Source organism: Topomyia yanbarensis, chromosome 2 (assembly GCF_030247195.1).
Source record: "Topomyia yanbarensis strain Yona2022 chromosome 2, ASM3024719v1, whole genome shotgun sequence".
NCBI lineage: Eukaryota > Metazoa > Arthropoda > Insecta > Diptera > Culicidae > Topomyia > Topomyia yanbarensis.
Genome location: NC_080671.1, coordinates 359,926,498 through 359,942,482, shown reverse-complemented (window position 1 = coordinate 359,942,482; position 15,985 = coordinate 359,926,498). Strand labels below are relative to the sequence as shown.

The following is a 15,985-nucleotide window of genomic DNA, read 5'->3' as shown; positions in this document are numbered from 1 at the left end:
ACGGCGATTGGGGCAAAACGAGCACGATAGCGTAACGTTTGGCCGTTGTGAATATCAAAAATCAATTTTCCAGCCATTTTCGCATAAACAGCACACTTCTAGGGAAACTTCATCCAGATTTTTTTTAAAGTAGCATTTTTTATGTATTTTACCCACTGCTCAATATGTTTAAAAGGGGTTTTTCAAAAAAAAAAAAACAAACGGCGTTAGTACCTACCATGAGTCTGCTTTTAAACTCTATAAATCCTCGATTTGTACAAATAAGATTTTAGGGGATTGTGATATGCAGATAATGTTATTCGATAATAGGTTTTCGTAGAAAATTGTTTTATGACAATATTCATAGTAAAACATTGCGCTAATACGAAAATACAAACAATTTATTACTTAAAGTCATAACAAGCACATAAATTCATCCACAGTTTGATATTTTAAAAATTCTTTGATTTCATGTTGTCATCAAATTTCACCTATATTTTCATTTATGTAATCATGACACTTCTTCAACAAAGATTGTTGCATTCATTTGTATTTTATTTTTAAAATTTTTTTGTAACCAGAGTTTTCCAGTCACTACAATCAGTTGGAATAAATTAATAGTATTCTTTTAATATGTTAAGTATTGATGCTTAAGTTGTCTCTGACATTCTGCAGAGAATACAACCGTTCTAAAGTTATAAGTACTTTTAATCAAGTAAACTGACTGAGGGTTCCTATTATATCACGTTTGTTCGCTTAGAACAGTCAATAAGAGAAACGAAAGTATGTTGAAACAATTTGAGACTCCAAAAGGGCAATAGAAAAGGAACACAGGATCGTTACAAAGTGACACACCGTTGAAACAGTTCTACCAAACTTCGCATTTTTGCGCTGGATTCATTGGTGAGCCAGCCGGACAGTTGAAATCTTTTGAAAATTCGATCATGTTACTCATGGGTCCGAGAACTCGAAACTGGCCAGGCGAATGCACTCCGGTTGTAATTCGCATCTTCATTGTCTCTGGTCGGTAGACAGAGCACCAGGTTTGAGCAGCTGACAACCAGAACATTTGCTCCGGTGTCATGTCGAGTCCTGGCAGACGAGGCTCTGGTCCGTTCTTTTCGGCCCATTTGCGGTATGCGTAGTACGCGTCCTTAATACCTCCGTTATCGGCGATGTTTTCACCCTGCGTGTTGATGCCGTTAAGGTTCAGTTTGACGTTGGGCTCGGTATAGTTTCCGTACTGTTCAATGATACAACGGGCTTTCTCCAGGTAGGCCTTTTTGGTATCCGGTTGCCACCATTCTACCAAATTTCCATTCTTGTCAAACTGTCTGCCTTGATCATCGAAACCGTGCGTAATTTCGTGGCCAATAACAAATCCGATTGCGCCATAGTTCATGTACTTTGGTCGATCGTATGAGAAGAACTGTCCCTGTAGTATACCGGCAGGGAATTCTGAAAAATAATTTAAAGATATAAATAACCGTGATTATTTTAAAGTTTACCTGTCGGTCGCCAAAGAGAACGTCAATAACTTTTTTAATTTTACTAATCTACTACTCTTTGATATGAGATGTTATTAACTCATTTTCTGACGTCCATTTGACTTCACAATTATCTACTCTACTATCTACTTACGAATACTATTCTCAATTGACGAATAGAATGCATTTACAACAGCTGGCCTCGAGTGGGTAATCCAATCGGTCTTGTTAACCGACTGTCGTAGTTTTTTGAATGCCTTCGTAGTTCCGAATTGATTCATATACAAAATTGTGTTAAGATAGTTGTCTTCTGGTTTAAACTGCAGATCATCGTAATATTCAGCAATTTTCTTGTCATCCATCAATTCATCCGGATACCCAATGTGAGTCACCATTGAGTCTACTTTCTCCAGAGCTGACTGTCTGGTTATTTCGTCCATCCAATCGACCTTCTTCAGCAGGTCCACAAACACTGACTTGATGTCATTCACCATGTCCAGGGCAGCACGTTTCGAATCTTCCTTGAAATACTTTCTAATATATAACGCGCCCACTGATATCGGTAGACTTCCCGACGTAATATCGACGCACTCCTTCCAGCGAGGTTCCTGTTCCTGCTTTCCACTTAGAGCTGTACTATACTGTAACTGTCGTTTTCGTAGTTTCTCAGTGAGGAAGAATGAGGAGAACCCACTGATACGCCACATTACATAATTTGCCATGGTTCTTTTTGGCGTATTTTGCAGTAATGGTCCCAATTGCTCCATGAAGCTAGGAACACTGACAATAATCACTTCATTTTCATCGATACTAATTCCGGTATCCTTGAGAATCATGTTGAAGTATTCGGTCCAGTTTGTATATGGATATTTGGACTGGAATTCCTTGACGGTCATCGGGTTGTACAGGGCAGTGGCATTACGACGTTTCTCGTTCGGCAATGAAATATTGGCTAGAGCTATTTCGAAATTGAGAGAATCGAGAAGTTCCCGCTTGGCACGTGCTTCTTCGGCACCCAACAGGACTGCCATGTCGACCATGTAGCTATAGTAAGCTGTAACTATTGGGCTTTCGAAGCCCTTGACTAGATATTCGCGGCTAATTCCAAGTGCAGCTTGGTCCGTCTGTAAAAATTAAATTACATTTAATTATATTTTTTTAAATTACTTTTTAACGTGAAAAGGAGTAAACTTACATCAATTATTCTACGAGTAGAGTTCTTCAAATCGGTACCCACAGAGAAGTCGAAGAAATAATCAGTACTGTAGCCTTGCTGGCGGAAATCCTTGACCGACTTTACCCATGACCAAGATGAGTCTGAGTCCCACTGGTCACCCTTCAACACTGGCCAGCCTCCCAATACATCCAGGATGTCCAATAGAGGTTGAATGCCTTTTTCCTCAATTCGTGCTGATTTGGAAATAATATTCATTAAGCCTAAATACACGCATAATTGGCACATTAACTTACTTTTATTCATACACAGCTTGAACAGATTTTTGGCAAGCTTGAATGGTGTTCCTTCGTTTTCACCAATTTCTTCACTCACCAACGAGCGCAGTTGTTCCTGCAATTGATCGCCGATGACCGAAAACGTATTCACAGATACCTTTTCATCCGGGATGTTGGTCTCCTTAAGCATTTTACCGCAGGCATAATTGTAGAAATCATCACATGGCTCCACACTAGAATCCATCTGATCTAGCGCCTTGGAAGCTGTAGGACGAGCGTAAATGTATCAGTATGATGGACATTGAATATTAACACTGAAAACAAGTTACTGACCCGAATGAATGCATCCTGGGGTGAGGCACAGGTAGTCGCCTCCTTTTGCGTCATTGGAGCCAAATTTGTAGTTTTTTCCACGTCGAGAACCGGTTAGAGCTTGCGGTGTTTGAGAAGTACCGTTTTCCGCTGAAATAAGTTGAAGTGAAAGGTTGCTTTTATTTTCGTCTTTTTGGGTTATGGAAGGTGTGAAGTTTTTGATCGTGTCAATTAATCACCAATCTTTGATAGCTTCGTGAGTTTTTGAAATACAATGTCGTAACGAGAAGTAATAAAACTATTAAGATTCTTTTTTAATGATAAAAATAACTATTCAAAATGTATTAAAATAGTTTAGAATAGAACAAAGAGAATTGGTAAAAAATATTATTCAACCGCATCCTAGAATGGAGTTGTATCATCCCTGCTTCGTTTGGTGGGTAAGGACGGTCTTCTCAAGTTGCTGACCTAAATTTGAATGAGCTCTAACTCCAAGCAATGAATTCGCTTTCCCAGTATTCTGTTGTGAAATTTCGACACACATTGGAGGATATCATGGATTTTATAGAAAAACAATTGTTAACGGTTCACGAAATAATTAAAGAGGACCTGGGCCTTCGAGAACCACGTCGGGCCCCAGGGCTAACATTTCTTACGAAACCTTAAATCTTTAGTAAGGAAATGTTGTGCATGTTAAAATCAAGCCATGTTGGCTCTGTACTCTGGATCAGATTCTTATTGCATTAGTATATGTAGAGGAAACTGGGCCAATTCGGACCTACTAAGGGTTTATGAGCTATAGAACTGGAACGTGTCAACCGGTTCACAAATGGATATTTTTTCATGAAAACCTGATCGATTGTGCACATTTTTTCCCAAGACGACTTTTTCCGATCTTTTACCGTATTGTGTATAAACTGTTCTGCTCAAAAGTAAAGGAAAAGTCCGAATTAGCCCAACCCTGTTCCAATTCTGACCACCCATTTCTTATCGATTCTTTTGCAATAGAAATGAATTCCTATTTATGCCTAAGTTATTCCTATTTGATTTCCACTAAATTTGTGAAACAAAAAGCTCTCTTTGATAGATAAAACATTGTAGTAAATATAAAACAAAAAGTAAAAGCTTGTTTTTATGCTTACAGGGTTTTCAAAAAAAGAGCGCTCCGAAACAACATTTGCGCATGACTGAGAACCGGACAATTTTGTGAGATAGAACAGAGATACATGACAGCCATGAAAATGATATATACGCTTTTCATAATATTATTATAGCTGAGAAACAGCTGGGTGTCCGAATTGGCCAGCGGTCCGAATTGGGCCACTTCCCTCTAATATGGACTTCCTATCCGTCCAACTTTAAGCGATATTGAGCATTTACTGATACTGATAGGTAAAGTTGTCTAATGAAGAATTCGGCACAAAGTTCGTTGTTACAAAATAATCGTAGACACAACGAACAGAATAACTTCAAATAGAAGGTTCTCATATCGAAGATATTGCAATAGTAGTTCGACTACACGACCTGTCGATCTTAATAAAGAAGATGTCTTTGTTTCTTGGAAATAAGTATCAATGGTGTTTGTATGTCAAAGATATCCATATTAAATTTGAAAAAAGGGGAATAAGATTTGTAAACAAACTTTTATTTTGGTGGTTTCTCTTAATTTACTATAATTTCAAAGCAGAAAACAATTGAAATTACTTCTACGAAGGGTACAAATTTACATTAACGCATATTTTTCATGAAATTCCACTCTGCAGCAGACTAATGAGCGAAACAAGTTTGTTTACAAAAAACACTTTCGCTCTTTTGACGAATTAATATTGATATGTTTAACCAAACCAAACCCCTTTCGATTGTTTATCGTGTAAAGACAAGAAGCTTCTTACTTCTGCTGCTGCCAGAGAGATTATTGCTTTCTGTGGTTTGTTTGTTCAAGTTTACCTATTATGGTCGAGAAACCATCTTCTAAGTTTCTTGTCTTGTTGTTAACGGTATTGTTTGTTGCTTGAGATGTGCTGAATATTGTGGTGCATAATTCAACATTCCGTAATGTGCAGATTGTTTGTAGCACTGACACGTGGAAGACTGATTATCATAAGTAAACAGAGTGGTCTGAGCATAGGTAGAGGCAGGTCGTAGTGTCAGCAAGGAAGAATTAGAGTCCTACAGCCACATTTTCACCACTCGAGCATCGTTGCTGTTGTCTGAGAAGAGTTTCAACCATTTATAATCGCTAATGGAAAGCACTTCCTCGTATTGCGACATGAATTGGCAAATAATGTTAGCGTGTATATGCAGAGACAGACCATATAATCATGGTGTTCTGGACTTTAACGTTGTCACACTCAACATAGTGGCTCATGTTGTTATGGGAAACAAATTGTGCGGCTAAGCTGTAACTCCTGAATCTCATCAGAACAACATTACGTATATGTTTTCCTTTTTTCGGCTAATATGTAGTCACTTTTTCTTTTTGATTTTTAACTACATTTAATTAGCTAGAGATTACTGAGCGTGGAAAGTTATGAAAATTTAGAGAGAGCAAATGGATGTGAAATATACATTTTGGAAACAGGCTTGAAATCTTACAGACTAATCTTCTACTGGCAGGAGTCGAGCTTAGGCAGCATTACTACGAATCGCTTAAGTCTACCAGCATGTCTCATGGCAAAGATAGACTTGTCCCTCTTTACCATGAGAACCGACGATATCGACGTCCTATTTCTGGGTTCGCTATAGCCGGTTATAAGCCAACGTGTTTGGCATCTTCCAGTTGCTGGACAGTAAGTGCTGATGGTGAAATGAGTTGTGCTGAGATCGAGTATGATTAGAGTAGCACGAATTGATCTTCAGCATGAATGTACTACAACCGTCCATAGATTTGGTTCAAGAACAATATCTTCATAAAGGAAACTTTTAAGTTGGAAAGCTGTTTCATCCGGTCTTCGTTGCTTTCAACAAAAATGGCATGACAAATCCACGGAAATGGCTCGTTCATGTATACTTGCGAATAATGCTATTGACACATCGTCGCTGTTGTGCTATCTTATGACAAACGCCATTTTGGAGTAAACTGAGTTAGATATGCCACATTACTTGTTTGAAAAATCTCTACAAAGTGGCGTTTTCAGAGTTTTGAAATTCTACTTTGTTACATAGATATAGCGAGAAACATGATGAGAAATTGTGAGTTTTTTGCTTCAAATCACTGTATCTAGAGATTTGCTCAAGTTATATTGAAGTTTTAGATGTTTTTATGTGTGAAAATGTCTGAGGAACGCAATGGCATAAACATTTTCAAAAGAATATTATACGAGTTGTGAGAAAAACACAGTTTTAGTTTTAAACTGGAAATAAAGCATGTTTGGCAACACTGTAATCAAAAATAACATTTTTTTTCTAGATTCCCTGACTCATTTTCTTCAAAATGCATTTCACCGATTGTTTATAGACCATATGAACGCAAAGATATGAATAAAAGTTAAAAATTGATGATTTTTTTTCTATGGAAAATTTTCCATGCACGATTATGACAAGTCATATAAATTTTGTCATCAATACACGCCTATGACACGTGTGAGTGCGACTTTTGTTTACATTCATAGTAAAAACTCGCAACATAGTCAACGGATCTTCATAAAATTTGATAGATTAATGCAGAATAGATAGAAGCATCAATTGTCTTCTTTGGATTGTATATACCATTTATAAGTTGCAAGATATTCAATCTCAAACTTTAAAAATCGTTTTTCTCGAAATGTGCTAAATGGCGCTTGTCATAAGATAGCACAACAGCGACGACATGGCTTATATCCGACCGCACAACTCGTGTTATTTGTGCTGCCACGGTTGGTAACATGAACAGGAAATACGACTGTTATTCTGTATATTTGCCGCATAATGAACCATAACCTTCTGATGATTTTAAAAGGGTTATATCATACCATGGTAGAAATGGGTTTTGCTCTCATAATAGGCAGTGATTCAAACCCACCGCATAATTCGGGGTAGCTCAGATATCAATTTGAGAGGCGAATTGATGGAATACTTAAGTAGTACAATTGGCACGATCTGGCAGGGAAAAGGTGTTAGATGTAACTCTCTGCTCTGACGGTATTACACATGAGTTGGCTATGTGGCTCGTACCCCACGAGCTCGAACCGTCGTTATCTCATCATAAGTACACGTCTTTGATTATTTAAATGTTTCGCTAGATATCGTCACATATTGGCTTCTACGAAAAAGGATTTGCGTCTAAGTTTCGTGGCTATTTTCCGCCGATTGGATTTCCAAGTGACTTGGATGAGGTCATAGTTAAAACAAACTCACTCATAGAAATTGCCCTTTAGTTGTCTGAGTGAAGTGGTTGGAAAAGTCTCTGCACAAATGTCTCTAGACTCAATGAAACTAGTAGATTAAATAAGTTAGGAAATCGAGAGACTTTTGTGTAAGTTCGAAAAGAACTGCTATTTGTGAATACTCGTCTGACGGTGATGTAGTACTCGACTGTCTTTTTGACACATACTTTCCAGGCTGTACGGAGCTACCACAGACGACTGCTGCTGAGTTCTTTTCAGGTAGTTCTGATTCTTAGTCATTTGCTCGTAGAATTGTGACAACCGAATCGATCAAATGCACGATTGAAAGATTTGTTTCGTGCAAGACTCCGGGAAAAGATGGAATCATTCCAGTTCTACTTCAAAATATAAACACTTCAAACATATTTTGAAAAGAAGTTCTAACTTATAGTCTTGCAACAGGATACATTATATTTGCGTGGCGGAAAATAATTGTAAAATTCATCCCCAAAGGCGGCCGCGTTACTTATAAGGAGGCAAATAGCTTTAGACCGATCAGTCTGACCCCCTTCCTTCCCAAATCTTTGGAAAATTTAGTCGACCACTGCATTCGCGATGTTAACTTGGGCGTGCACTTACTGCGTGCAGTGGAACATGTACATTAGCGGGAAAAGTCTGCTACCACCCTGTTACACAATGTTGTCAAGATTAGGAGTTTTTTTTATTATTGAAGGTACTTTTGACAACGTGTGTTTTGAATCCACTTTAGAAGCAGCACGAGGTCATGCTTCATATTTCACGAACTGGATACACGCCATGCTAAGCAACCGACATCTGCGCTTGTCGTTAAGACAAGTAGAGTTAAGGAAACTGAGAGTCTCCGGATGTCTTCAAGGTGCTAGCACGACTTCAATGTCGCCGGTGGTTTGTTGAGGAAACTTAATGAGGTTGGGTTCCCTACATATGGTTTCGCCGATGATTATCATATAGTGATAGCACTTCCTCGTATTGCGGCATGAATTGGCAATTTGCATTTGCATTAACATACTTTTTGATTTGATGCAGCAAACCTTATGCATTGCTGAGCAATGGTGTTTTATTGTGGACTAACGTTTAATCCAAATAAAACTTCAATGGTGTTTTCACGCAACGAAGGTTTACGGAACTCCTCCGATGCAGTTCATTGTCTCTGAAATTATTGTCGCAAATAAGGTTAAGTACATTGGAGTTATTGACTCAAAACTAAATTGGTCAGCTCACATCGATTTCAGAATCAAGACACCTTGCATGGCCTTTGAACAATATAGACGGGCTTTCAGCAAATCTTGGGAACTCGAACCCAAGTACATTCAGTAGATCTACACAATAATTGTTAGACCACTACAGACATACAGGTACCTTGTGCTGTGGAAGAAGGAAGAAGTCAAAGTTAAACCATCTTCAGAATATGATCATGATGGTGATGACTGGTGCGCTCACGCCAACAACTACTGCTGCTCTAGAGGCACTCTTGAACATAAAACCGCTACATGTGTTTCTGAAACAGAAAGCATTTTCTTGTGCATATCATCTTAAGGTTACTGGGCTCTGAAACAGCAACCCAATAGATCGTGCAACTAGCCAAACAAGACTTTGACCCAAAATGGTTACTTGCGATGAGTATATACTTGCTCCTAGTAACATTACACTCTCATGTAGTTTTCTTTTTAAACTGTCAATGTGAGAATTCCACCTCGCCAAAAATGGATGTCTGGTAGCATGAAGCGACAATTTGAAGAATAAGTAGTTTGTTACACTGACGGTCCTTTATTGGAGGGCCGTGCCGGTGCTGGTGTCTATTGTCGTGAAATGAGATTAGATCAATCTCATTCGCTTAGTAGATACTGTACCGTATTCCTAACAAAAATCTTCGCGATTCTGTGTGGCGTATAATCGGCACTTTAGCAGGGAATTTGCGATAAAAGAATTTACTTTTGGATTAAACGTTAGTCCACATTAAAGCACTTAGTTCGGCATATTCGAGATTGAAATTAGTAATCGCATATTGAACTCAAATTGAAGAACTTAGTATTTAAAATCCTATCTCCCATTTATGAGTATCTGATCATTCCGGTATTACTGGAAATGAATGGCCGGCTGCCTTACGACTGATGCGATTCGCTCTTGGGCTGCATCCGAACATGCCAACCGGCACTTGCAAACTTGCGTTTAAACGAAATCTTTTCTGTCAGATGTAAGTCCAAGAATGTCACAGAATTTGTTACATTTTCTCAAGCACAATTGCAGTATTCTAGTCAGGGCACTGACTGTACATTGCAAACTCAACTATCACATGGCTGCTATTCAGCGTGCAGAGTATTATTCTTTGTGAACCTGATCACGGAACTCTGATAAAATAAAATCAAATAGAAGTATTTATGTAGGATTTCCCATCCAAACAAAATCGTAATATATTAGACTATGTGAAAGAAAAACTTTAAAACAAATCATTTGAATATTATTGTATGTGATACATCTCTTCTGCTGTTTATAAACAATAAAATGCACATATTATCCAATGCATGAGTCTTTAAAGCTTGCAATAAAATGTTATATTTAAGAAAATTGTATGCATGTAGAAAATGGTATAATACATTTAGTAAATATCGTATTATATATCGATATGGTGCATACATGTAATTTGTTTTAAACACCACTCTCAAAAAGTTAGCTAAAAGCACTAAGTCGCTAACTATTTTTAAAAATCCATTCTCCATAATTACTTGTAGAAGAATTCATCACGAGAATTACTATATTGGAAGCTGCGCTGTTGGAAAACTTCATCGAAGCTGTTAAACCTTCCAAGTTGACGGCTTTCGAACATTTATTATACTTTAAAGGTGCATATCCGTCGACTTCATCAACACATTATAAAAGAAATTTCAACCTTCAACGGTGTTCCTTATTGATTCTTCTTTCTTCAATAAAATATCCTACAAAATAAACCATCACGTTGAGATTTGATGAATTCATGCTGTAAATAATGTTTGCAAGCGCTGAATTATTCAGAGTTGCAAATCGCAACATCACAAGCCGGAGTTTAGTCTTTTCTCTAAATATAGCAATCACTACACAACGTCGGACCCTGTAAAAATTTGCAAAATCGTTCAACGATGGTCCTTCGTTGGACCAACGACGTCCAACGTACAACCGATCGATTTATGTTGGTCGATTTTCTGTGCTATAACAGTGGAAAAGTTCCCGTAACATAAATAAATAGCATATCTTTTTCGGTTCACATCAAGCCCATATACTCCTAAGGGACCTAGGAATCGATGCAAAAATAATGCAGTTGAATACAATTTAGGTTCTGCAGTGTATCCACTTACATTCATGTATCCGATCGGTTAGCAGCACCGACAGCAGGGAGATCAGTAGCGCCACAACAGCGATGGCGCACACCACGCTGATGAGTGTGAGAACTTTTTCCAGCGCCGTCCGGCGTCTCCACCAACTGGGGTTTCTGTAAAAGAAAAAAAGAACAACAGAAATTGTAAGAAAACATCGATCTATCGGCGAGGCACGGCAACCACGATAATAGCAATACAACTGAACTACAATAGCTCTGTTTAGTTAGTGAATCTATAGCGGTGTACGCTAGATCCATTCATGTGTGAGGTAAACAACGTTCCTTGCCACCGCACCGAGTCATCGGCAGTATATTGCGCCGGTAGATTATGGGGACCTCGTCTCTGATAGCAGAAAGAACTCGTATTTCTTTTGTTTACATTTATGACGAGGCTAAAGATGGCTATAAAACTGTCTATTAGGTGGTCTTTAAACAGGAATTCGCGATAGCATTATGTTGACCTTTCTGCGCCACTTCTGAAGTATTCATTATGTTCGATCAATTGGTTTGAACTCTAAGGGCCGATTTCTTTACCCTCGCTTAGCGCTTAAGCTTGGTTTAAACGTACTGGTGAACCTGATTTAAAAGTTAAGTGAAGGTGAAGAAATCGGCCCTAAGTACACTATTTGTCACGGATGCGGGAGACGGTATGAAATTTTAGTAAACTTCAGGGTATGTTTACCAAACTTGAAGCTTGTTTGCACCTGCTGAAATACGGCATGTTGACTTTGTGATAATCAGACAAAACTCTCTCCTTTTTCCATCACTCACGTGAAATTCCCTTGTGTACCTTGCCTGCGCCAGAACTGTAAGTTCGTAATGTATGTGACTAGATGAGTCTTTGAAGTGGAACAAATGACCCACGCTAGCTTATTTATTGTCGGGATATATTCCACGAAAACTTTAACTATTTTAAATGCTGTATATGTTTATCTGTGATACTATAATTATCAATGAACTTGTACGTACATGTGTCCGATAACTCTATCCGACTCAAAACGTATAAAAATACAAGGGTAACTAAAGTAAAAGAATTATAAATTACCGTCTATTTTGAGTATGAATATTAATGGCTCGTGAGACTATGTGATGGTTATCATAACATTGTGTGGCCTAAACTGTGTGCCGACAGATCATTGATGTTACTATTAGTATAGCGGGAATTAGAATGAGACTGGCACTGTTTTCGAGATTTGTGAGAGTAACGGGATATAGTAATTTCCATAGAACATCAATTATAATTATTGACTATCGACAGTTATCTTTACACAATAGAATACGATACATTGCATAATAATGTACTAATTGTATTCAACTAATCAGCGATGTTGAGAAATATTCATAAATCTGGTATTATCAGTATGTGAAATTCAGCATTAATCCACATACTATTCGAATTATCAGTATGTATATTGTATTCGTATTCACTATTGCCGTATACTTACTTAGGTAGCCGATCAAACATTAATGATATTCCACCGTTGCTGATCAGTGAGCTTTGACTGCTGGTTAAATGTTCCATTGTTTTCAAATTATGTAACTGATTTAGACATTAATAATTTCACCTATTCAGTACAAATTAGATGATTTAATTAAAGTACATCGAATGGGAAATACATATTTGATAACATCGAACGTTGGTATGATTTGAGTGATTCATCTGGTTAACAGTCCAGGCGATGAGTTAAGTGCTCTATAAACGAGATGCTACTGCTGTTCAAAGACAATTTGGTTAGTAATTCTGAACGTGGTGAACTATATAGCTGTAATATTATAAGACGGGAAAGCGTTCGTTTCTTGAGCATTGTTACTACAGAATAACCTTTACCCTGTAGCAACCACTACCATGGCGTTGATGAACTGAAATATGTTGTAACATCATTACGAAAGTTATTTTTCCAATAAGCTTATAACATGTTTTTGGTTTCTTTTTTGTTCAAATTTGAAATAGTTGCACAAAAATTGTTGGCAACAATTGTATTTTAGTATGTAGAATGAGTCATCTTTCGGCAAGAAATATTTCGTTCCACATTGAACCAAATAAAGGGCGCCAATGTTTTGTTTATTCGAAAGGAGATAACTTATTTTGTCAGATTTTATTTAAATGTGAAGCCGAAAGTCTTGGTTAGACTAGGGTTGCCACTATTTTCCAAAGAAAGTCTGGCAGATCAACTAAAACTATCAGGCAAAATTTGTGACTTGATTGCAACCTCAAAGTCGTCATCGAAATGTTACATATATTTTAGTCTTCATAGCATATGCATCAATCGATTTTTTCTATATTTGGAAAAAATAACCCAAATTTCCTAAATTCTATAATTAAAAAATCTGACAAAATGAGAGGTTTGTTTTTTTTGTCTGGGAGATAAATCTGACATAATGGTATCCCTGAATGGATTCAGAGGTGGATGGAAGTATACCCATTTTTGTGTATACACTCCGTAGAGTGTATTGTTTACGTAACATAATGCTCACCACTGTCCCTTATAATGGTTCACTTTTTCTTGTAAATTGTGTTCCTTTTCGCGTTTATGAACGTTCTCATTCGTGCAGATAAGTGTAGAAAATTTTGTTGAACGTTTGTGTATAAATAACATAGGGCTTAGTAGGCCACCGCTCCTCTCGCGCTGCAATGAGTGTGCTGGCTATGCTGCGCGTCGGGATGACAGTTATGAGACGGTTGGACGATTTGTTTTGGTCGTGAAGAAGGCGGCGATCGTCAAAACGGGAGATAGTGACAGCCCACGGTGAAGAAAAGACGTCCTCGATACACAGTTTCGGGACAGTTGATCGCCACAACAATTTAGTGAAGTGCGCGTGTGTGACAGAAAGTTATCCATCGTAAAGTACCGGTCCGTGTTTTGGGCACTCGTTATTTTGTGGTGCTGGATCGCCGTCGGGGGAAGTTAGTCATCAATGAGCTTTCGCTTCCCCGGCTAACCGCAAAGGATCCAGACGCACCAATCCGTTTTCGATGGGCAGGATAAGCCAAACGAAGCTTTGCTCTCCTTCCCAGCTAATAGTCAAAAAAGGCGAAGCAGGGTGGACAGCGGCTGCCCCCTGGGAAGAACATTTCGGTGTCTACCGGGTTTCTTTGTGGGGAGTAAAGAATCCGGTGATTCGTCACCACCGTCGCTAGGGAGGTTCCAACAAAAGAGCCTTGCTAACCTCCCTGGTTACTTGATAAGGACCGCTGCCGGAGCAGCCGTTGTTGTCCCGGCCGTACGAAGTAACCCGTCCGCCTGTCCGTAAGCCGTAGGCAACAAAGCAAAAACGCAGTGTAGTGTGCAGCGAAGGGGATCGTTGGAATAAAAATTGGTAAATTTGATTTATTTGTTTGTTTAGTTTTTTGTTGTGTTACGAAAATCCGAAATTCTGATAGAAGCACCTGGGACGCCCTGATAAGGGTCTGAATAGTGAGACAACCGCTACTTACAAGATGCACACATTTTTTTCTAATACTACTTTTTTATCTCTCCGTATTATGTACAGAAGTACATCACGGGTCCGAATTACCCAATCCTTAGTTCAATTCAGTGTACTCATTTTTTATCGATTGTTTGCAATAGAAGTTAATTCTAAGATAAAATATGTTTACTTAATTTTGATTTGTGCAATTGAAAGTTTTCTTTGATTTGTAAAACTTTAGAGTAAGTATATAATACAGGGTGCGCCATCTGGATGTATCCTATTTCAACATTGAACAAGGCGGCATTTTTCCAGCCGATTTTGGCAGTTAAACACAATTCTGAAACGTTATTTAGTGCCATTCTAACTATGAGTCGTTTTACACCAAAAGAATGCGCTGAAATCGTAGCGCTTTACAATGAAAACGATCGTTCAATAGTGAAAACTGTGCGTGCTTATCGTAAAAAATATGGCAGGAATTCGGCGCCTATAAACGGCGGCGTAAATAAACAAAATTGTCGAATTTGGGGGACACAGAACCCACACGTTATACATCGAACACCACTGCACGACCAGAAAGTAACTGTTTGGGCCGGAGTGTGCTCCAAAACAATCATCGGTCCTTACTTTTTCAAAGAGGGAGAGACCATCGACGGCGCACGCTAGCGTTGGATTTTGGCGCACTTTGTCTGTCCACAAATGCAGAAAAAAGGTCTGAAAAACTTCTATCTTCAACAAGACGGGGCACCTTGCCACACCACAGCCGCTACAATCAAGTTCTTGCAGAGCAAATTCCTAAGACGCGTTGTCTTAAAAAGTGGTGATTTGGAATGGCCTCCTCGTTCTTCGGATTTAGCGGTACCAGACTTTTTTCTATGGGATTACTTGAAAAGTAATGTTTATTCTAGCAAACCTAAGAACCTTGACAAACTCAGAGCTAATACACGAGCTGACATTGCTACGATTTAGCCCGAAATGCTGTCCAATGTTATGCAAAATACCCGCAAAAGAGCTGCTTTTTGTGTATCAAATGGGGGTGGTCATTCAATCGACGTTGTATTCTAAGCCTGGTTTATAATAAATGGCAGAAAATATCCTAAAATAAACTTGTTTACCGGTGAAAATCGGCTGAAAAATTACGGAGTTGTTCAATATTGAAAAAAGATACATCCAGTTGGCGCACCCTGTATAAAGTAAAGCTGGTCCAAATCATGTAAATAGGAAGTTGAGTGCTATATAACATCAAAATCTGTCCATAGATTTTCAAAAAAAAGTTTTCCTGAAAATTTGACTGATGGTTTTACTGATGGCCCGGATTGGCAGGGGTCCGACTTGGCTCATATACCTCTAAATTGATCGCATGGTAAAAAAGTAAGGGAAACTAAAGATATTAAAAAATATGATATGTTTAAAAAAGCTAAATAAACACCACTTAGAAAACATTTTCATCTTTATGATGCAGCCACAAAATTGAAGATTCGACATTTCCAAGATTATTTATTGCAAAGTGAACTCGGATTTTTGCACAAATTGCATTGATTTTGATTTTTTGATTGTTGCCATATTTTACTTGCAATATGTGAGAACTGAGAATATGGAAAATGCTCATTTTTTCAAGTAGTAAATAGGTGCATGTGCATGTGGTAGTCTCCCTT

The 15,985-nt window shown here is 38.2% G+C and overlaps 1 protein-coding gene across 4 annotated transcripts in view; it reads right to left on the bottom strand.

Moving 5' to 3' along the window:
* Positions 1-357: 357 nt before the first annotated feature.
* The window catches only part of LOC131684347 (neprilysin-2-like), a 71,407-nt gene continuing 55,779 nt past the window's right edge, over positions 358-15,985 (bottom strand). For 3 of the 4 annotated variants that reach the window (XM_058967143.1, XM_058967144.1, XM_058967142.1), the window contains 7 exons: positions 12,368-12,487; positions 10,903-11,036; positions 3,252-3,380; positions 2,937-3,182; positions 2,662-2,876; positions 1,621-2,590; positions 358-1,437 (listed from right to left, as the gene is read on the bottom strand). In XM_058967143.1, coding sequence (XP_058823126.1) covers positions 848-1,437; positions 1,621-2,590; positions 2,662-2,876; positions 2,937-3,182; positions 3,252-3,380; positions 10,903-11,036; positions 12,368-12,444 — 2,361 coding nt within the window. In that variant the 5' untranslated portion in view covers positions 12,445-12,487 and the 3' untranslated portion in view covers positions 358-847. The remainder of the gene's footprint in view (positions 1,438-1,620; positions 2,591-2,661; positions 2,877-2,936; positions 3,183-3,251; positions 3,381-10,902; positions 11,037-12,367; positions 12,488-15,985) is intronic. The other variant, XM_058967145.1, reaches the window with a different exon arrangement.